Source organism: Leuciscus leuciscus (genome assembly GCF_965113295.1).
Source record: "Leuciscus leuciscus genome assembly, chromosome: 5".
Taxonomy (NCBI): domain Eukaryota; kingdom Metazoa; phylum Chordata; class Actinopteri; order Cypriniformes; family Leuciscidae; genus Leuciscus; species Leuciscus leuciscus.
Window position 1 is genome coordinate 35,327,056 of NC_138729.1, and position 22,002 is coordinate 35,349,057.

Sequence of the window (22,002 nt, forward strand, 5' to 3'; positions counted from 1 at the left end):
AGCAGATGTCGCTGTAAACAAGAAATTAAGAGCTCCCTTTGCGAGCCTTTTATGGCAGTGTTTTTTATGGCAGTGAGTTTGGTTTGCTTAAAGGATTAATTCACTCCAGAATTCAAATTTCCTGATAATTTACTCACCCCCATGTCCTTCAAGATGTTCATGTCTTTCTTTCTTCAGTCGAAAAGAAATTTAGGCTTTTGAGGAAAACATTCCAGGATCTTTCTCCATATAGGGGACTTCGCGGGGAACAACGGGTTGAAGGTCCAAAAAACTTAAGTTTCTTTTTGACTGAAGAAAGAAAGACATGTCTTGGATGACATGGGGGTGAGTAAGTTGTAAGGAAAAGTGAACTAATTCTTTAAATCTAGGGGTGGCTTGCTTATAACATGCTTGTTTAATGCACAATTCTAAAGGTTTATTTATTATTTGTTCACTTTAATTGCAGATAGTAGGCTACGCTTAATTTGTTAACTAGGATCAAATGTTCATAAATAAATGAATGAATGTGTATCCTGCTAATAACTATTCAAATGAAGAGATTAATATTTGTGTTCGAAATCACTCACTAGGATATACCCTCATTCCCTATTCCCTACATTACTCCACTAATATAGTTCACTTGAAGGAGTGCATGAATGAAAACGAGCGAGTGAATTCGGACACTGGGTGCGCTGGAGTGAGTTTTAAATGCTTTCTGTTTAATAATCATTTGAAACTTAGCAAACAAGGCAGCTCCATAAGATATAAAGATTTATATTAAACTCGATCATGGAAACTATAACCCTTAACTAAACAATTCAATTATCAATTAAAAAGGAATGTATACCTGTATGCTGTTGGAAAATTGATGGATATGATTCAGCTGCGTGCGCCATCTTCTGGTCAAACACGGTAGGCCTAATTCATTCGGCGTGCGACATAGATATAGTATATATACATAGACTCCTCATTAGTGGCAGTCATATTGGAAGGGTCAAAGATCGGTCCTTGAACAGAACATTGGAGAGCAAGTTGACTGCAACCGTAGTTAAGAGGCATGCATGCATATCTATATCTGCAATATACGCAGATGATGAAGGCGTCAGCTGACACATTAAAAAGTAACCATAGTATAAAACCTGTAATATTGCGTTAATACATATAAAACACAAACAGACACTTTCTCAACTGTTAAAGTTTATCACACGTCTTCCTTCGGGAATTTAAATTGCGGCAGATTCACAACCAGAAGCTGCGCAATGTTGTAGCATCATTAATTCTTACTGTGAGTGACGACATACTGACTGTTCCAAGATGGCGGGCGCGCCGACGTGTTTGGAGTGGCACTGGCATCTACTTACACATTTCTATTGTTGAGCGTACATCGGTTGTACAGTCGTTATATTGTGCATTGTAGGATTGAATGAGTGCACTCGATTACGCCCACCATGGTTTCGGAAACCACTACAAACGACTGTCCCCTCAAATAGTGCGATTTCGGATCCAGCCCAGGTTATTCTAACATGTTGGAGTGGTCTCAGTATTTGCATGCTGCCCTCTATCGTACTGGAGGCGATAGCTAAGTACGATAGCTAAGTATGATCTTGGAATGTTTGGTTATATGGAGTTTTTGACTTTCAAAACAAGTATATATCACTATAAAAACAAATAATTTGTGATTTTTTTTAAAATGAACAACTATCGTCAATGACAACTCGGCCATACGTGCTTTCCAGAGCCATAGAGAGCCATCTCTCTATGGCTCTGGTGCTTGCCAGAAGCGTCCCATCTCCATGACAACTCAAGACAACTAAAAGGAAGGTTTCCCAGCAAACATTGGTCCGACGGCAACGTCGTGTCCCTGGCCAAAAATAGTCGCGGTATGACGGCATAAATCGGTAAAAATATGTAACACAGAACATTTCCTAAAAATGCATTCAGATACATGTGTGCATGTCTACAGTTATCTGAGGTTGCATGTATAATTGTTATTTTGACTTTTAGCTACGTGTAGTTCAATATATACCATGTTGTGTTTCGGGTGGCGACGTCTTTTACACGTGCATTTATAGTCCATCATGACCCTCTATGAAATCAATTGTGATAAAGCTGTGCTTAATCCTTGCGTGGTTAATACTGCAATAATTAATTAAATTTTTTATTAAATTAAAGTTTTAATAAGTTTTGTGAATACGTCCACTGACGTCCTTTACACGTCTATAGTATCGGGTGAGAGGACGTCACCTGGCGACGTCTTTTACACGTGCATTTATAGTCCATCATGACCCTCCATCATGGAATCCTTGAAATATGCAAAAGCTGTGCTTAATCCTTGCATGGTTAATACTGCAAAAATTAATTTAATTGCCCAAGTAGTTTTTAAGAGGTGTGAAGACGTCCACTGACGTCCTTTACACGTCAAGGCTGTGAATACACGTCCACTGACGTCCTTTACACATCTAGTCAAGCAAGACAGAAAAAAAAAAAAAACCAGGAATTATCTTTATGAAATACACGAATTGTATACAAAGTAAATATATTTACTTTATCTTGTTTAAATAAATTATAATCTCACAGTTCCCAGTGTGGTTAAGTGAATGCAAAGCCTCTGCATTTTAGTCATTATTTCAACCTGATACGTTGTGGTTTTTTTTATTTTTTTATGGAATGTATGCATGTAAAACAGAAATATATCTGGTCACCATTTATGTCTGAGTTGGATGTAATTGCCAAAACTGTGCTGCCAAGATGTAACAAAAGATCTCCCGACATTACCAAATCCCGCGATAGGTTAGATTATCTCACGAGATGTTAACGCGTTTTCCCCATAGACTCACTCCGGAACACTGTTTGAACAACCACGGAGAGAGGAGGAATTGAGGCCCATATTATTAAAAATCTACTGTTGGGTACGTACATTTTGTATTATTAGATTCACGTGCTAGAGTTTTACTTGTTTGACATGAATGAACCGAAAGAAATGATGCCCACATTGTCAACTGAAATTGGCTAACGTTAACTGAGTTTGGCTAAAATTAGCTAGTAGGCTAAAAGTTGCTTTGAACTTATACAACGGTATACCATAGTATAAAGTATGTTTAATGATACAGTCAAAGTTATTACTGTAAATTATTAATGTAGCCTTTTGAGAGTTTCTTTCAGAAAGTAAATTATCTGAAGTAGAATGAAATGTTTAGCTGGATTTGAACATGTATGTTTTCAGTAACTGCTTTAAAAATATTTTGTAATTTTAGAATAGCTAAACATGTCTATTCAGGGGACATCACAGCCCACTTGTCTTTATCAGAAATGTCCTGTTCACTTTCTCACTGTTACACACCTAGTTAAGGGTCTTTCTCAAGGGCACCACAGTGGTATTGAAGAGGCAGGGGACAAATGCTGTTTTGAATTTAGCTGAAGACCATAAAAATATTTTGAAAATAAGTGCATGTCATTTACCTCAAATTTTTAATTTTCATTTATTTTAAAAAGAAATATATTCTCTTCCCTTAGATGCTGTGAAGAGGTGGAGCCCACATGCTGCAGACTCTGAAATTGATGCAGCAATGGCAGAACACCTGAAACACACTCCAGGAAGAGCTGGGGGTGGTGGATACAAAAAATGAGCCAAACAATGTGTTTAAGGGATAGTTCACCCAAAAATGAAAATTGTCATCATTTACTCAACCTCATGTTTCAAATCTGCATACCTTTCTATGCTAAACACAAAGATATTTAGAAGAATGTTTGTAACCAAGCAGATGTCGCTTCCCATTAATAATCATTTTTTCTCCAATAATGGTAGTCAGTGGATGCTCTATTTGCTTGGTTACAAACATTCTTCAAAATATCTTCTTTTGTGTTCAGCAGAAGAAAGAAACTCATACAGGTTTGGAATTTGGTGAGTAAATTACATAATTTTCATTTTTGGGTGAACTATCTTTATATAATAATTCAGTATTTTGCTATTGGTATTTAGTTTGGTTAACAAATCGAGAGCTTAGAATTATAAGGTTCTATCTCCGTTTATTGTAGTTTATTGAGGATCAAAGTTTTTAAACTCGGTTTATGTTTTGTGAGATGGAACCTTTTATTTTATTAATAACTACTAACAAAATATTTTTTTTACAAAAATAACACCACACAGGCATTAATAAACACCTAATGAATCAGATTATCAAAAACTCAATTTCGACCAAAAGTGGAGATAGAACCTTAAAATTCTAAGCTCACGAAATGTTAAACATTGAAAAAAATAAAGAGAAATTTTGGCTGTTCAAGATCAATAAAATGTTGTGCTTAATCAGAACATGCTTCTTTATTGCTTATATCCACAAATAATGTGTTATTGTTTTTGATGTACACGTGATTAAAACGTTTTATTGACATTCAGGTCTGACTGGACCAATTTTGGACCTTTTTAGAACCTTTGTCAAGATGTGTAGGCTAAACCTCAAGACTTGATTGTCTTTCACGATGTTACACAATAGGTGTGTGATTATTTTATATGCAGGCTTATACACTTAAATTATGCAGCAACACATTTAAACACATATGACGACGCATTTAGACGTCCAGGGACGCGCAGAAGAGACGTGGAATTCACGGCCAGAAAAGACGTGGAATTCACGGCCAGAAAAGACGTCGGTTCAACTTCCATTTTGGAACTATTTTTCAACCATGACGGGACGTCTCGGACGGACGTCTTTTCAACGGTCATTAAACGTCCAAATGTTTGCTGGGTTCCCTCACGGCCTATGAAATCGCTGAAACTTTATGTAACATACTGATGTATTTTAGTGCTTTTGAACTGCAATTACGACAAAAAGGTTCAGCAAGGTTTGTTTATCCACAAAACCATCCGGGAACCGTGTTTCTCAAGGTGTCATCTTGCCCAAAAGGTTGGAGATCTTCTTTCAAATAATAACCTTAACGCTTGCCAAAATATGTCATAGCTGATAACTTTGCGACGTTGTTTGAGATAATATAATCAATTTGTACTGTAGTAATTTTCATTTATTATTATTTTCCGACAAATCATAATTTAGTGAAATTGTCTATAATATTTCTATTTTACCAGGGATTCAACGAATCAGAAATGGAAAGTCCTCGTATTGGTGTGGTGAGAGAGTCTATGCTGCATCGTCCTCTATTAATTAAGGTCAGGACTGATGTTGATGGATTGTGAAATGTAGTTTACATTATTTATCTGCATACAGTGCATAGCACCATATATTAAAGTGCCACGTAGGCTATACTAATTATTTTTTCTAACATATATATTTAATAAATAATTAGTCTCCCAAACAAATAATTAGTCTTTATGTGTTCCACAAATGAATGGGGGGGGGGGGGGGGGGGGTGGGCATAATTTATTGTTTGCAAACACAAGAAAACAACAACGCCATAACTAAAATGACCACTAGGTGGAAGAGTTAGTCTCAGAATAAATCTAACCATGACAGTCATGCTTGTGTGATTTAGTTCAGCGTTTCGGTTTCAACGCAATGTTCCTGGAAAACAACAGCAGGACTGCACATTTCGGGTGTCTGCTTTATTTCAGGTCACTTTGCACTAATACTAATAAGCTAAAAATAAACCATGAAAGTTCCATAAAAGGGGTTTCTCAGTGATGCCATAGAAGAACTTTCAATGAATTATTTTTTTCCACCATTTCCCTTGCAAAGAACCTTTAGTGCAAGGGAAATGTTCCATGGGATGTTAAAGGTTCTTCCAAGAACCATAGATGCCAACATAGAACCTTTATTTTTAAGAGTGTGCTGTACTGAGATTTGAGGAATGGTGTTAATATGCAAGATAGTGTTTTTCTCTGCTTTCTCCTCTAGTTAACCCTCTTTGTTAGACTCAGCGCAAGTCTTGAATCTTTAACTAAGTACTTCCAGCGTATCTTTCATCTAATTCTGCTTCATTTCAACTTCATCAAGTCTTCCACTGAAGCAGAAGGGAGAATGAAATGAACCTGCACAATCCTCAATGTTTCTCCTTTCCCCTCGCTCCCATGGCCTTTCTCTCTTTTCACACTCATCCAATCATCCTGTCCATCCCTGCTGGGATAAGAGGCCTCCGTTAGACCTTTGCTTGCTCTCACCCCTCCTTTCTTTCTAATGTTCTCTAGGGTTATTTGATATGCCCCTTTTGACTGATGCAGAAAATAGGATTACTGTATTTAAATGACTATGATAATGAACTGCGTGCATGTTCCCATAGTCCCACGAGATCAAGGATTTCTCATTCTTTTTCATTGTGAGCAGTCATAGCTACAGGTTTTGGCAATGTGCTGGAACAATGACAGAGTCATCTGTGAGGATTTAAGCTTTTGTTCTTGTGGCGTTGCCTGATGTTGCTCTATTTCTTCCCTCTCGTGCATCTAGTTTTGAGAGCTGTAGGTTGGAACGTTCACCCTCATCCTCCTTCAATCAGCGGAGGCTGTCTTTGCTTGCTTGCTATGTAACGGGAGACCCGTGAAAGGCTCATATTCATTAAGAAATAGGCCAACTGCAGCAAGTCCCTTGTGCTGAGAGCATCTCTTGTCGGCCTGCACAGCAGTTCATCATCGCTGGAGTTTTCTCTGCTTATGCAGGGCTGATGTATGGCTGTCCCGTGGGGAAAAGGGACATATATCGTAGTAATGTGCTAATGGGCCTCAAAGTGAAAAGGAGATGAATTAGTCTGCATCTACACTCTTAAAAATAAACGTTCTGTATTGGTTCCATGAAACTTTTAACATCCATAGAAACCTTGGAAAAGTGGAAAAAGGTTATTCAGATTATTAAAATGTTCTTCACACACACACACACACACACACACACACACACACACACACACACACACACACACACACACACACACACACACACACACACACACACACACACACACAAGGTTTGTTTAAGAGCTATTCACTTAAAGGTTCTTTGGGTAACCCAGAATCATTCTTATGGCATCGCTGCTAAAACCTTTTGGAACTTTTATTTTCGAGAGTGTAGAACCGAGCACCCATTTTCTGTGTTTGTGACCAAAAAGTTGATGGTGAGAAAAGTACAAAAAAGGCCTCTCCTCTCCTCTTGTTAATTCCTTTTTGATGAGGCATGGCCAATAAATCCTGTTTTCATGCCTGTATTCCCTGATGACCAGTAAATTAGAGATCAGGGGAGCAGATTTGGGGCTTTTGTTGTTCTCTGGTGTCTGAGAGAGACCTGCTGTGCAGCAGGCTGGCTGGGCCCTATTCACAGTCCCCTCTTCCCACTCATTACCATTCACTTCATTCAGCCTATGTAGCTAATGTTAGACACGGCAATCTGCGGTTCATTCTTAAGCAATTCTGTACTGTAGCTGATATTTGCCTGCAGCGCAAATATATTATGTATATGTGGTCTGGTCTAAAGCTGTTTTTGCCTGAATTAAACTTTGACATATAAAATTAAAAAAATATCTTTTGAAGGCTCAGGGTGCTTTAAAAAGCATTATCAGAGTGTGAGATCTGGCAAAAAAAGGCTAAAAATTGTATACAGTTGCCTACTGACTTTAATTGGCCTCTGGAATTTATTTGAATTGCAAAGGAACTGGCCCGGACCTTGACCTTCACCCACCTCAGCTGTTCATAGGCATCTACAGTTAGGCCTACGAATACAGTGCCTCATAAGCCCTCGCAACACAGGCCCTTATTATTAATGTGATCCAGCTGGGACCACTGTAGACACAAGCACAGAGACAGATACATAACCATGAACCCAATACATAACTGTAAAGTGCTTGCATATTAGATAAATGTAAATGAGATATGTAAAGAGACCTTTGGCATATGTAGTCTGTCAAAACAGGGGCTGTATGCATTCATTTATGGATTAAGAGAATGAAAATGCATATATCATTCTTGTCCATGTTGAGTTGTAGCGCTAACTATTTATGTTATCTATATAACAGCTGTCAAAGACAAATAAGGAAAAATCCAAGTTCTTAAGGCCCATTTTACAAGGATGATGTCTATAACGATGAACGATAACGGTTAAAAATCGTTATTTTAAATATAAATAATAGCAGCCCACCCCACAACTATAACGATAATAGCAGAGAAACGACATCCTTGGAATCAGTTTCAGATTGACAGCCAATCAGAATCCATCCTGCTTTAAGAGCTTGAGCATTTAAAGCAGCATGCAAACATAACTGCAGTGCGCGCTTAGAATAAACAGAACCAATATATATAGCTTATATCAATATAGTTATCTTTTTTGTTCTTGGTGTGAAAGGGCCTTAGTAATGTCATCATGTTGGTTTCAAATGGGTTTAAAAAACTTGTATGCCATTTTTAAAAGACATTAAATGTAATGAATGAATTTTCAGCAGCCATTACTCAAATCTTCTGTGTCACATGATCCTTCAAAATCAGAAATCATTTACTGATCTGCTGCTCAGGAAACATTTATTATTATTATTATTATCAATGTTGAAAACAGTTGTGGTGCTTAATATTTTTTTCAGGATTCTTTGATGAATAGAAAGTTCTAAAGAACGGCATTTATTTGAAATTTTGTAACATTGTAAATGTCTTTACTGCTTTTTTGATCAATTTACTTGACCTCGCTGAATATTAATTTCTTCAAAACAAAATGTTACTGACTTCATACTTAAAAAAAGTTTAATTGTCTATGTACAATTTTAGTCCAGGTTGAGGACAGCTTGAATTCTTGGACATGTCTAATTACTGTACTGCTTATTCACATGGTTTAAACACAGTTTGTGATCCATTTTTCATTAAACACACCCACACGTCCATACTTAAGCATACATACATCTAAAGAGGTAGGATAACACTCATCTGTATTGGAAAAGGGTAGCACAAGCTTGCCCAGACACATGCTCCCAATTAGCTGGGCCTCTTTATGGAAATGCCTCATCAATTATACCCAAAGCTTCAGGATTTGCCACACATAAAGAGAGTTAGCATCTTAATAACCAGCCAGACTATAGAGGAGATGAATGTGTGTGTATGTTTGCGTTGCACATATGCGCACATTGACATTCTGGGGATTTTAGAAGTGGGCTGATATTAATTTAGAGTTGACGGATTTAGCTAGAGAAGAGAAAAGCTGTGATCTGATGAGAAAGTTAGGGTTATGATTCCACTTCCTCTCCTCTCAGCATTTTTGACCTAATCCTTATAAATAAATGTATTTTTAGCTGACTTAAACATCTTTATATTTCCCAGATTCCCTCCTAGTACATTTTGACCACGTTTCCTTCTTGATGACAGCGACTATATTTGAATTCTCTCCCCATGAATTGTATCAGATCACACAGCAACAAAGATACACATTCTTTCTAGCGCTTACCCACTTTCACTTTCTCTCTGCCATTCATTTCCTCAATTTAGCTTAGTTGAGATGAAGAGATTAATTTTAAGCCAATGTGCCCGCTGTCCCGTAATCAGGCACCAGATGGCGCTGAACCGAGCTGGAAGAGCGGGAGATAGTTCGTTGAGCATTAGTGCCGTTATCCTCTAATCATCATCATGGGCACATTTATTTGTAAGTCTGACAGAGGAACTCATGGCAAAGCTGTCTGTCAGCGCCGATGAGATGAGATGATCAGGCCTGGCTCACAATTCTCCATGCCGCTGCCTGAGAAGATTAAACTGGTTCCACTGGGACAGCGCAAACCTAGTAGGTCTTGGACAGGAGGTGCAGACCAGTTTTATCCAGAAGCTTCCTCTCTGAAATGTGTGTAAATCTAGTTGCGAGGCTGTCGGGAATGATGTCTGGGTGAGATTCAGGAGAGAAAAAACACAAATACCACATGGTATTCGCTTAGAGAGACAACATCTGAGAAAAAGCAACTTGTGCAAGTGTTCAGTGCTGTGATAGACTCTCAGGGTCAGCGCTAAGCTAATCTCAGCAGCTCAAGCGAAATCCTAAAAGCACACATGAGCAAGAGAGACACAAAAGGACGGTGAAATTAAAGCACGGGTGCCTGAATGGACTGAAGGGGTCTCCTTAGTAAGAGATGATTATGTCCCCCTGTTCTCTGTCTCTTTTAGCCTGTGCGAATAATCTGCTCCCGCTGACCCTCGTGTAGCCTCTCCTGAAGCCGCCCTATTCTCATGCCGGCCTCTGGTTCATTCAGCAGGTCCATGCCTGGTTAATGAAAACACAATATAGAGACAGATCACCAGTAAATGACAATATAAAAGGAGCTTTTGCTTAACATAATCCTTCGCCTGACTTGCCTTTTCTGTTGTCCCCTTCTCTTTCAGCCCTTTTATTGTGAATGAAAGGCCCAATAATGTTTTGAGGGGTCTGATTAGCCGTTTTACGCCAGCGGTCAACACGTTCCTTCAGGCATCTCTAAGTGATCTCCTCAAAACAATCTGCAGATTAAAATTGCGAAGGGGATTAAAGGGCTGGCCGAGAAGCTTGGTGGCACTTACTCAAAAGATTGGCGCTTTTAAGAAACGTTTGATACGTTTCAGCTGATATGTTAACTAGAGGTTGGGTGTCTGTGAGTTAAAAAGGCCAAAAAAGATTTAGGATCTCTCAATTTGGTCGTACTTAGGGATTCGGCATAAAAAAAGAGAGCCGAGTTTGGCAGTTGTGTTCGCTTTCTGGAGGGCTTTACTTGCCCAGCATGATTGGTGGGGGTCCAGTGACAAATATCTTTTAAATCCATTTTTCAATGTAGACTATTCAAAGCTCAGAATGAAGGATTGGGGTTTTTAAACAAGAATTAAGTCTTTAGAACACAGCAAACACACAGAGATCTCCAGAGATGATGACAGACTCACCATGCTAATTCGTTTCTCCTTCCAAAAATCACATACGGCAGCATGAGGAGAACCGCCGACATTAATGTAACTCTGTGACTGACACATGAGCACACCTCCCTCATGTTCCATCAAAGATCAAAGATACGTGCTTCTGGAAAGCTCAGGCACCATATTCCACAGATCACTTTTGATACATCCGGTTGTCACCTTTGCCGTGGTTTGATTCTCAATTTTCCACCTTTTCGAAGCTAAGCTGCTCTTAAAACTAGGCTTTGAGCTGTTTAACAGAGCTCAGAGAAAAATACTGGGCTTTTCTTTTGCCCCATGAGAGAATCTTTTTGAGTAGATGATGATAGGGGGTAAATCCCCCCCACCCAACCCCCCAACACACACATGGCAGGATAAGTGTTGCCTTTTTCAACTCTTTAGCTGTCAATCATCTTACAGTTATGACTCTGGAGACATAAATCATACTTTACATGAACTGACTGGACTACATTGTGCTAGTGATTCAGACTGAGACCTGACTGAAGAATTCAACCATCAAGATCACTCGCATCAACGTTCAATGGGAATTTGTTTTTACTGAGCTGCCAGACACCGCAGTCATTTGGGCTTCTTTTGCGGCATGTTTTATGGTAATAAGTTTGTGCATAATTATGATTTTATTAATAGACACAATCAGATGCTTTTGGTGTGCTAGAATTTGAAGGTATGGGTCGAAAAACTGCCTGTCAATCACAAAATCAGCTGCCACTCTAGAGGTCCATAAAACTTTGACATTGTGATGCATGCATTGTCTTGTGCCGTTAAATGCTTCAGTTTAACAGCACTTTTACTGTGGTGATGTAATTGATGCTGATTGACAGTTTGATTGACAGTTTATAGGTTCAGAAAAACATAGTTCTGAAAACAAAAAACAGCTACTGTTCTCTGTCAGAAAATATACACATAAAATGGACTTTGGAGGCAAAAATAGATGTAATTAAATGTATTTAAATTTTTTTATTTCATTTTCATTTCCATTTAGAATCAGAATCAGAGAACTCATTGCCTATTTATTTTAGCATGCTTACGCACAAAAGGAATTAGCCATGATGAAGCTTCCAGCACAGTGAAAAAAATGTAATAGCCTATATATCAAGACAGATTAAAAAATAAAATAGGTGAAAATACAACCTAGACAAACAACACATGTACACAAGCGAAAAGACAAAAATATCTATATCTATAGATACAGTTATGCAAGGGAATGTGAATAAGGAAAGTGGTTGGATGTCAAATAAATAAGTATATAGTGTGTTGGGTAATGCATGTTTTTTTAATCATTATTGCACAGTGGGGAGAACTTGGGGGCATTTTAACTGTTCATGAGGTAGATGGCCTGGGGGAAGAAACTTTTCCTGATGCCTTTAATACATTTTATGTATTAAAATACATGCCTTTAAAATATGTGCCTTTAATACATAACATAAAAAATAAAAAAAACATTAGGACACTATTCATGAAATAGTTGTATTTATCTCAGTCCTGTTTGTTCTCTATAGCCAGCTCTTGGAAAGGCCAAGTTGAGAGGTTTATCCTGTCCAGGACCTGACTTTGTTTTTGGGACGGTGACCACAGTTCAGGATGGAGGAGTGCCAGAGGGTAAGTGGCAAAACAATTTTGTAAAATTGCCACTGGAGTAGTTCTATATTTGCCTTTAAAACTTTAACACTATTGGCTGTATATTGAAAACATCATTATGATACAATCACTATGAAGCTACATATACACTAACTCAAAACCCTTTGTTTATGAGACACCACACCCGTTCCCCATCAACTCTTGTCACAGGATGATGTCACAGTGCGTTTTCTTGAGTAAGTGTCCCCTCAGGCACTTAGCCTGTGCTGTCAGTGCGCTCCTGTTAGCATACTAAACTGTGGCTGGCTTCTGCACTGGCTCCCCTGTCTCACACTTTAATTATGCACTTCCAACGGACGACAGGCAGTGACTGCAAGTGTCAAGCCCTTATACAGTCCCATGAACTATGATGAAGTTACCCTGTCATGCTTATCTAAGCTTACTCATCACAAATCCTAATGTAACTATTATTTCAGAAAACACCCAAAACTGATCTCTGCTTGGTTTTAAACATGTCAATCAGAGCCCTGCTGGAGCCTATGTCTACTGTTATTTACCTGGCGCCAAAAGAAGGCACTGCCAAGTCACCAAAGCCATTGAACAGTTTTGTGTTTTCTCTTGCTGATCTATCTAATGTTGTCTGATCCATCTATGATCTATCTAGTGTCTAATAGTTTGAAAAATGCTAATATTTCTAACTGAAGTTTTCCGAAGAAGGTAGAAGTATATTTCAATCATGACAACTCTCTGAATGAATTTAACCAGCATTTATTAATAAACATGGAATGTTAGTCTTGCTGACTAGATCTGCTACGTCTGCTGCTGTATAAGTGAGGATACATCTAAAAATGCGTGAAGTGAATTGAATTCAGGCTGCTGCTAGGTAACATAGAGAGAACCCCCCCCCCCGAGCAGATCTAGGCAGGTGGTGCTGGGGAAGGTGGAGGGCTAGTGAAAGTCCATGGTGCGCTGCAATGAACTGATCCAATTTAAGGTCAGGAACAAATAGGTTACGTAGACAGAACAAACAGAATGATTGGGTGACCAATCGGCTTTAAGTGAACCAATCAGCTACTCACAAGAGTTTCATGACTGAATTAAGTAAAAATAAAAATAAAAATCAGTTACCAATTGAAGTAATTGTAATTAAGTTGATTCAACTGTTCACATTTTATAGTGTACTCCACTTATATAGTATACTAGTGTTTCTAGTCATCCTGAAGACCTTGATTAACTGGTTCAGGTGTATTTAATTAGGGTTTGAGCTAAACTCTGCAGGACAGCAGGACAAGTCCTTTGGTAAACTAAAATATGACTTATTTAGGTACTATACGGTTATCCGGACCACACGTGCACGTGACCACACGTAAATAATTTATCCGGATAACCGTATAGTACCCTTATTTATACCTAAAAAACCAGTTGCCACACTGCAAGAAAAAGGCAATTTTTCCTTTAGTATTTTGTCTTGTTTTTAAGTGAAAATATCCAGCATTTTAACTGTCATTATCGCAGTAGCAAGACAGTTGGCTGACTCTTATCACATATTTTAGTAATCATCATAAATTAGGTATTGTTCGAGCACTCAAAATTCATTCTTTGAAAACTGTTTTGAAATGACCATGGGAAAGGTACTTTAAAACCTTTCAGTGGGCTTACATTTTTGTGTTATCAACTTCAAATTTGGAACACAACTTAGTTAGACATATGGTTTTGATTTTCTTGAAGTTCAATTTTTTTGTAAAATATATATTCTGTAAAAATTTAAAAATGTTTGCTTTACAGTCAATTTAAACTTATATAACTTTTTTACACTTTCATCTGTGCAGTGTTTTCACATCTGCAATAATCTGCTGAGTATTCTTTAAAAAGTTTTTGTATTCCAAAGCATTCATGAATTGCAACCATTTAAGTTCAGATCTAAATGCTCAAAAAGGGAGTGACAGTTAACAGGTTACACAATTAACAGGTTAAAACAAGATAAATGTATTTGTTAAAGATAAAAGACTTGTTTTCAGAGAATATGTCTTGAATTCTGTTTTTCTAACCCTGTTGGAAAATAGTTGTTCTTGTTTTGCACATAAATCTAACAAAATATTATTTGATTTTTGCTTAATTTTCAAGATATATCCTTTGAAAACAAGTCTTTGCATCTTCTGCATTGTCGCTCCTCATGTAAATTTAAGGATGATATTAAGGAAAAACAAGACAAAAATACTAATTATAAAAATTGGTAGTGCAATCCTCCTCAAAGGAATTGTGTGTGCTGAACTGTATGTATCATTGGAGTCTTACATGATTTCATAGTATTTTCCTACTGTGATTTCTCTCTCTTTTAGCTATCTCCAACTGGCACACTCACACTATGTCTACCAGAAACACGGTGGCTGAGAGGGATTTTATTGGCCTTAATCGAGAAGGGGTCAAGTCAGGATTGGTTACTGCTAAAGAGCTGCAGCAGTACCGTGCCACCCATGACATTCGGCGCCAGCCATTGCCCAGAGAAGGGTTTCGCAGGTCTGCCCCACCTTGCATACCACAAGATGCTTCATTTGGTATTTCTAACAGGTGAGTGTAATAATGGTCTCAGCCTCATTCACTAGTCTTAGCTAATCTTAATCAATCCAAAGCTGTGCTTGGAAGAATCGGAAAGAAGTCATAATCAAAACAATCCTTAACAATTTTAAAGGATAATATTAATACTAATATTCCTATAAGTTACTATGTAATTTGAAATCTCAATAATAATTTTTTATAAAGATGAATAGAGCGCATTAACAGCATCTCTATTTATTGATATACATCTTAATGACACCTCCATCTGTCTTCTGTCTTTGTCTCTTTCCCACTGTCTGTTCACATCTGCCACCCACATATACACACCCTCGCGTCAGAAATAGGCAGTGAATCAGAACATTCAAAAACACTTGGCTCCGAACAGTAAGAATTTATTGTCAGCCACAAAGCCTTGTCTATAAAATTTCAATACAAGTTGGGATACATTCAGGAGCATAGCAAGCATTATAAACCATTATATTTTAATGGTCTATTATAAATAATTAATACCTTTACTTACATTAACAATTATAATTTGTGGAAGATTATTTGGAAAATAATCATTATATTTTAAGAATGTTGTTTTGCTTAGCTGCAATTTGTTGCCCAGCCATGTTAATAAATGTCTGAAGAAGCAAGATTATTGGGGTATGTTTTATAAGAAAATACTATTTCAGTCTTTCTACTTAAAGATATCAAAATATCAAACATGAAATCAAAATTGACCCTTATTGACACTTAAAAAAAAAAAAGGAATATTGCAGTATTTATTATAAATAATGTATCCGTGCACATCGTTATTATTATTTTCACCATTAATTAATGTGCCCTCATAATCTTAAATCAAAATAACTTCCCTTCCCTCTTGCAGCGACATCTCTTCTCTTCTCTGATGATGTGTTTAAAACCTGTCACTCACATGAGATCACAGCAATAGCAAATCACAACCAACCAATCAAGTCTCGTACTACATTTTTTCTTGTTTGAGAAGCCATCTCACTCAAATATACATCAGAATAGGGAAGTAAAGACTATCACAACTTTAGTTTCATGTTGACTTCAATTCAAAGTGTTACTTTTGGCGTATCTTTGTAATTATTTTGTGAAAATGGTTTCAAAGTAAATCGTACACCAATATTTTTTTCTTAGCGTTATTAAACTAAATAAATCCTAATATGGCCATCCCCCAACAAGTCATTTAGGACTCTTGGGTGATTATTATGTCTCTTAATTAATATTCATGAGCCAGTCTGATAAGGCTTATAATTTGTCCCCCTCACTTCTCATATCGTTCTTACTTTCCTGAGGGAGCAAATCTGTAAAATAGGAGTAAGAACAGGACCCTCTCTTACATCATTTTTGTGTGGGAATAAGACGTGGGTGAGTGTTGATCAGTTTAGAAAGTGATTTGGGCTGTCTTGTTTTACTGGATGAGGCAAAAAGGAAAGAGCAGGAAAGTAAAAGAGGTATAGAAATGTCTATATCTGTAAGAAACAGAGAAAGAGGGAGAAGGAAAGAAGAGAGTACTCATCTTTGAGCTCTGTGCCCACTGAGGTATGACACAAGCACTCTGCTGAGAGCAGAGGTATGATTATTACATTGGTCCGCAGCACCACAAGCTCCCTTCACTCCTTCCTTCTGCCTTCCACCTGCTTTCTTTTTTGTTCTCCTTCTCTTGGGCCTTGATACTGTTGAAATGGAGCTGAATTATTTAACTGAAAACACAGCTTTGTGTCCAGACTCTCTTTTTCACTCACACTCGCGCACACACACACTTGATGTTGATACATCCAGTGTGAGAAGTGTTGGGTGAGAGTGTGTTTCAAGAGCCAGTCAGGGGGAAGGATGTCTAGAGCAATGAGAGGTAAGATCAGGGGTCCACAGGGACTTGTTTGGCCCTGCACTATATCCATCAAATGCTGTTTGCCAATGCCACGGTCAGCCCTAATGAGGGTGTGCTAGGATCCTTGCACAAAATGTCACCATCCCAATACACACACACACACACATGAAATACAGCACACACTTACATATCAGAGCAACACTACTACATCTAGAGATGTCTCCTCGAGAAATAAGAATGTTGCTTTTTTCTCAACTTTACACCTGGCAATACAGTATCAAATGCCAGTGAAAGGAAAGTGTCCGGAACTCCACCTAGTGTTAGGATAATTGGATTGGGAAGCTCTCGTAGCAGTCTATTTAAAATCATTAGGATGTTGAGCCAATGATCAAAAGGCTCAGATAGAATATACATCCAAATTAAAAAAAAATAAAAAAATTATGAAGAATTAACACTAACAGCATGGTATACATATTACTGGAGATTATGAGTCTTGTAAATCACAGGCTTACTAACATAGTGCACATTATTATTATATAGAGGCCATGTTCACAGCGTGTATAGTTTTAAGTCCTATTTTTGAGGGCTTAATATAGTTATGTTTATTTATGAGAGTGACAACCGCATTCTACAACTGAACTCACACACATACATTTTCAGGGCTCACAAACACCTTTTCGGTGGGCTCATTCTGTGTGAATGGAACTGTACTGCAGTACTGGAGTTGTCTGTTATGGCGTTCGAAAAGGTCCCAAAAATAAGACTTAGCTTTTAAGCACTAACGTCTGCATCTGCCATATGTAACATCTGCGTCTAAATTATCTTAAGTAAATGCCTTTTCCCCCCTTGCCTTTATATATTAAAGGGATTGTTATCTAAAAAATGAAAATTTCTGTCATCATTTCCTTCCAAATCTGTATGACTTTCTTTTTTTCTGCAGAACACAAAAGATATTTAAAGAATGTTAGTAGCCAAACAGTTTTGGTTACCATTTACTTCCACTGTATGGACAAGAAGAAAAAATATATATACTGAAACATTTCTCAAAATATCTTCTTTTATGTTCTACAGAAAAAGAAATATCATACAGACCTAGAACAATATGAGGTTGAGTAAATGATGACAGAATTTTCATTTTTATGTGAACTATCCCTTTAATTATATTTTCTAATAATTTGATTATGCTTTTAAGTACAAAAACGAGTATAAATCAGTTCCACAGAATTCTGCAAATTCAGATATGGGCAACCTGAGAAAACTGTTTTGTTCCATTTCAGACCATCTACCCCAATCTATGAGCTCATGGAGAATAAGTTCGCTCAGAGATGGCTGGAAGAGCAGCAGGCCAAGGACAGAGCCCTACAGGCTCATCAGCATAAGAAGGTCTGTGGAGGATCTCACAAAATCACTTTAATATTAACCTTTGCTGCAAAGAGAAAAGTGATGAAGCGGTAAGCATCTACAAAAGCTGCCCCTTTTCTTCACAGGCTCACCTTGGACGTATACAGGACACACGAACCAGCCTGCTCCGCAAGAGTCGGCCCTTGCCTGAGGCCCCATCCACGTGGAAACTACCTCGTTTCCAGCAGGTGAAAACTTAACACTCTGTAAAATCATATCTGTGACAACTTTTCAAAACTATATGCATTATTTGTTGTATTTTTCCATACAGTGGTTTAGTTGACTCGCACTGAAAGGATAACCAGGATAAGTGTACTGTGTGTGTGTGTGTGGGTCTGGTAAACCCTACCTTATGGGGACAAAATGTCCCCACACAGATGGCAATATCCAAAATTCATGTTGGGAAATGTTTTGGTCCCCATGAGGAAAACAGCTTATAAATCATACTAAGTGATGTTTTTTGAAAATGTAAAAATGCAGAAAGTTTTCTGTGAGGGGTAGGGTAAAGAATATACATTTTGTACAGTATAAGAATCATTATGTCTGTGGAAAGTCCCCACAAATCATGAAGACCCAACATGCATGAGTGTGTGTGTTTGTTGTGACAGTGTGTCGTATAAGAAAATTCTGAAAAATCCATGCTAAAAGTAACAATATCTGCCTCAAGCCCTTACAAATGTTCACATGTACACTAACCCCTTCAGTTTTGGTCCCTCTGCTAGCCTTAACGCAAAAGCACCCAGTAAATCAAAAGTGCTTTGTTTTATTGGTCTTTTGCGTTGACAAGCACACCACCAACCTGACAGCTCTACCTGTCAGCGGTGCATACAAATTCTCCATTGACAATCCCCAATGCTTCCAATTATGAAGGAATCAGACTCCCGCTGAGCTAATGATGGCCCTTACACACATCCTAACACACCTTTACAAGCACTGACAGAACACCACAGTACATATAATGCACTAGCCACAGTATTTATTTACACAGGGCTCTAGACCTCGATTAAAATAGTTGCAATAAATACAACAAAAATCATAATTTAATTTTTTTGTAAAATAACTTTAAACCCAGCCGATAAAGCTTTGTGTTTTGTCTATATGAATTTCCTCTAGATATCATCTTGTTAGAGTGTGTGCTGGTGTTTGTCGCACAAAACTACGAACACAGCGCAAGGCCTTCGTGTGTAATTCATGGAAAAAAATTATCTTTTTAATGAGTCATTTAGTTCTGATTTGAAATTAACCGAAAACCGGTGAAGTAATTTTCTTTACGTTTGTGAGACTTGTTATTGACGTTTGCCACGTTAATGCGTGGAGATAAAGATATATAGTCACAACAGAGTTTTGTTGGATAAATGAATAATGTTATTCTAAAAAACATAAAATATTTTATAACAAATATTATTGGTTGAGAATCAAATCAAATTTATACTGTATTTAAAACCACTCAAATGTTCCTTCATCATAGCACAGAGAAGTAACTGTTGTTAAAAGCTACATTTAAAAGCTTTGAGAAGTTGAAAGCAATTTTAGCAAACTAAAAGAAATAAATTATAATTCTAATTCTAATATTATGCTTGTACTGTACATTGGTATCTCATACTGCTAGTTTTCCTTTTTAACTCTTTTCATGCACTGCTCGTCCATCCTGTTTTTCCTCTCTGTCTGAATATATCCTCTGCAAATTACAACCCCCTCCCCAACCCCCCCCCCCCACACACACACACACACACACACACACTTCCCGTGGCTGCCTGTCCTGTCGTCCACCCTCAGTCAGCTCTAATGAGGGAGGGAGAGTGTTATTTTGGTTGCACGCCTGCGCTAAATTCTCTCTTGTATGACAGCTGATGGAGAGAGAGAGGAGCGTTAACCTTATAAAAGATTTACCTCTGCTCATTACAGCCTGTCAAGTAGCTGTCCTGATAGCGCCAGGTTCGACATTTGCATCCTTGACTCTCTTCTTCATTCTACACTCATTTTCTTCATTCCTGTTGTTTGTTTGTTTGTATTGTCACCTTCTCTTACATCTCTTTCATTCCACCTTTCCTGAGACGTGTGTTCCTCCTATTTAATTCAAAAAGGTTTGGAGGTGTCAGAAGTGTTTGTGGGAGGCAACTGATTTTTTTAGGGTAGAAAAAGGGAAAAGATAAACAAGTAAATATATTTAAAACATGATGTGACACACCGATAAAGTTTCAGTGCGTTTTTGCTGTTGTGAATCATGCCATAAACATGAACAAGCGTTTGGAAGATTTTAAACGTATGAAATACATATTTGAAACCCCCTGGCTTACATATCTGCAGTTTTGAGCCATTGTTCAAATCATAAATGTGCTGTGCCAACAAGTTCTATTATTTAATAGCTGTCAGTATACATTTTTACGTACCAGCTTAGATGCTACAGAAGTAAAACGTGGGCAAAGCGTCTGCTGCTTTTTACAGGGCTATGTTTTTTAATGTTCAAATATTCTGACTACACTTTTGTGTATCAAAACAGAATGTCTTCCATGTTCCAGTAGTGCCATCCGTGTTACTTTCCTCTGTCATTCATATTTGTTTTGTTTTCAATTTTGAACTGCAATAGGCCTCAATCTAGGATCTATCAATCTAAATCTCTAGGACAATTTATCAAGATCAGATGATATTGCATTATCTTTTGCAATAAATCAAATAAATGTATATATATATAGCATAACATTTATGATATATAGAACGCACACTTGTGTTTTTACCCAGACAGCAGTCCACTGAATATCAGTGTGAAATTCTGTTTTGTATTCTGTAGGTGGGACCAGCTCTCGACACCTTTCGAGATCCTGAAGCCCGGAAGAAAGCCATGAATGCCCACTACTCAGAGTCTGCAAGCAGGAGAGGGATTCTGGGTCAAGGAACTTACACAGTGGATTAATAGAGCTAAGATTATTACATGTCAGCCTCTGTTTATAAGGATTCTTCTTGAAGTAATAATCTCCCAAAAATAAAATTGACAAAATGTGTTCTCCTGTTTTTTAGTATGTATGTATGTATGTATGTATGTATGTATGAATGAATAGTTTGGGCAAAACACACACACACACACACACACACACACACACACACACACACACACACACACACACACACACACACACACACACACACACACACACACACACATTATTTGAATATTTAATAAACCTAATGGATCTGGATCTTTTTTATGTTGGGACCTGGGATATCTGAGGGTTCGGATGGGGGTCTCTGGGTCTGTACATAAAAAAAAAAAAAAAAAAAAATGGTTTAGATGTTGTTCTGAAGAAGAAAAAAGGAGAAGAAACAGTGGCAAAGTGCTAAATGTAAAATACAGCATATTGTGCTGGAACCACGTCACGTATTGCGTGTCTGCGATTTATTTAGGACAAAAAAAAAAAAAAAGGGAGGGTTGACTATGTTTCTCCCCCTCCCGCAACACGTACGTGATCATCACCCCCCAAAAAACAGCCTTTAACCAATAACGACGTGGCGCTCAGGACAAACGCGGAATGGACACCTTTAAAAGCGTGTTCCTCCTCCGGTATTGGCTGTTTCCTTGAGGGTGTCATTTTCAGGTCGTGGAGATCACTGCCTGTGTTTATACTCTGTTACACAGGTTTAGTCCTCGCAGACCTGGACTAGAACATTACACATCAGCATCGGGTTTAGGTCAGAGCATTAGGGGGTTATGGTTGTAGTTGTGCCTCAAGAAAGCCAGATAAGTTTTCAAGCTAATGAATAGTTATAACGAGTGCTTACCGTGCTCTTATGTGCGGGTGAGTAGTTGTACCTGTCCTTG

At 37.8% G+C, this 22,002-nt stretch overlaps 1 protein-coding gene and 1 long non-coding RNA gene across 4 annotated transcripts in view; both read left to right on the forward strand.

The window, feature by feature from the left end:
- The window catches only part of cfap77 (cilia and flagella associated protein 77), a 29,982-nt gene extending 8,795 nt beyond the window's left edge, over positions 1-21,187 (forward strand). Inside the window, exons 1-7 of one of the 3 annotated variants that reach the window (XM_082169562.1) lie at positions 4,726-4,880; positions 5,060-5,140; positions 12,310-12,409; positions 14,728-14,956; positions 18,065-18,170; positions 18,275-18,376; positions 20,977-21,187. In XM_082169562.1, the coding sequence (XP_082025688.1) occupies positions 5,078-5,140; positions 12,310-12,409; positions 14,728-14,956; positions 18,065-18,170; positions 18,275-18,376; positions 20,977-21,099 (723 nt within the window). In that variant the 5' untranslated portion in view covers positions 4,726-4,880; positions 5,060-5,077 and the 3' untranslated portion in view covers positions 21,100-21,187. Of the gene's footprint in view, positions 1-185; positions 325-4,725; positions 4,881-5,059; positions 5,141-12,309; positions 12,410-14,727; positions 14,957-18,064; positions 18,171-18,274; positions 18,377-20,976 lie in introns of those variants that run through there. The other 2 variants (XM_082169563.1, XM_082169564.1) reach the window with 2 other exon arrangements.
- On the forward strand, positions 2,809-4,288 carry LOC309498700. Its single transcript, XR_014206017.1, has 2 exons — positions 2,809-2,888; positions 3,493-4,288. It is a non-coding gene; the product is annotated as an uncharacterized lncRNA (long non-coding RNA).
- Positions 21,188-22,002: the final 815 nt, after the last annotated feature.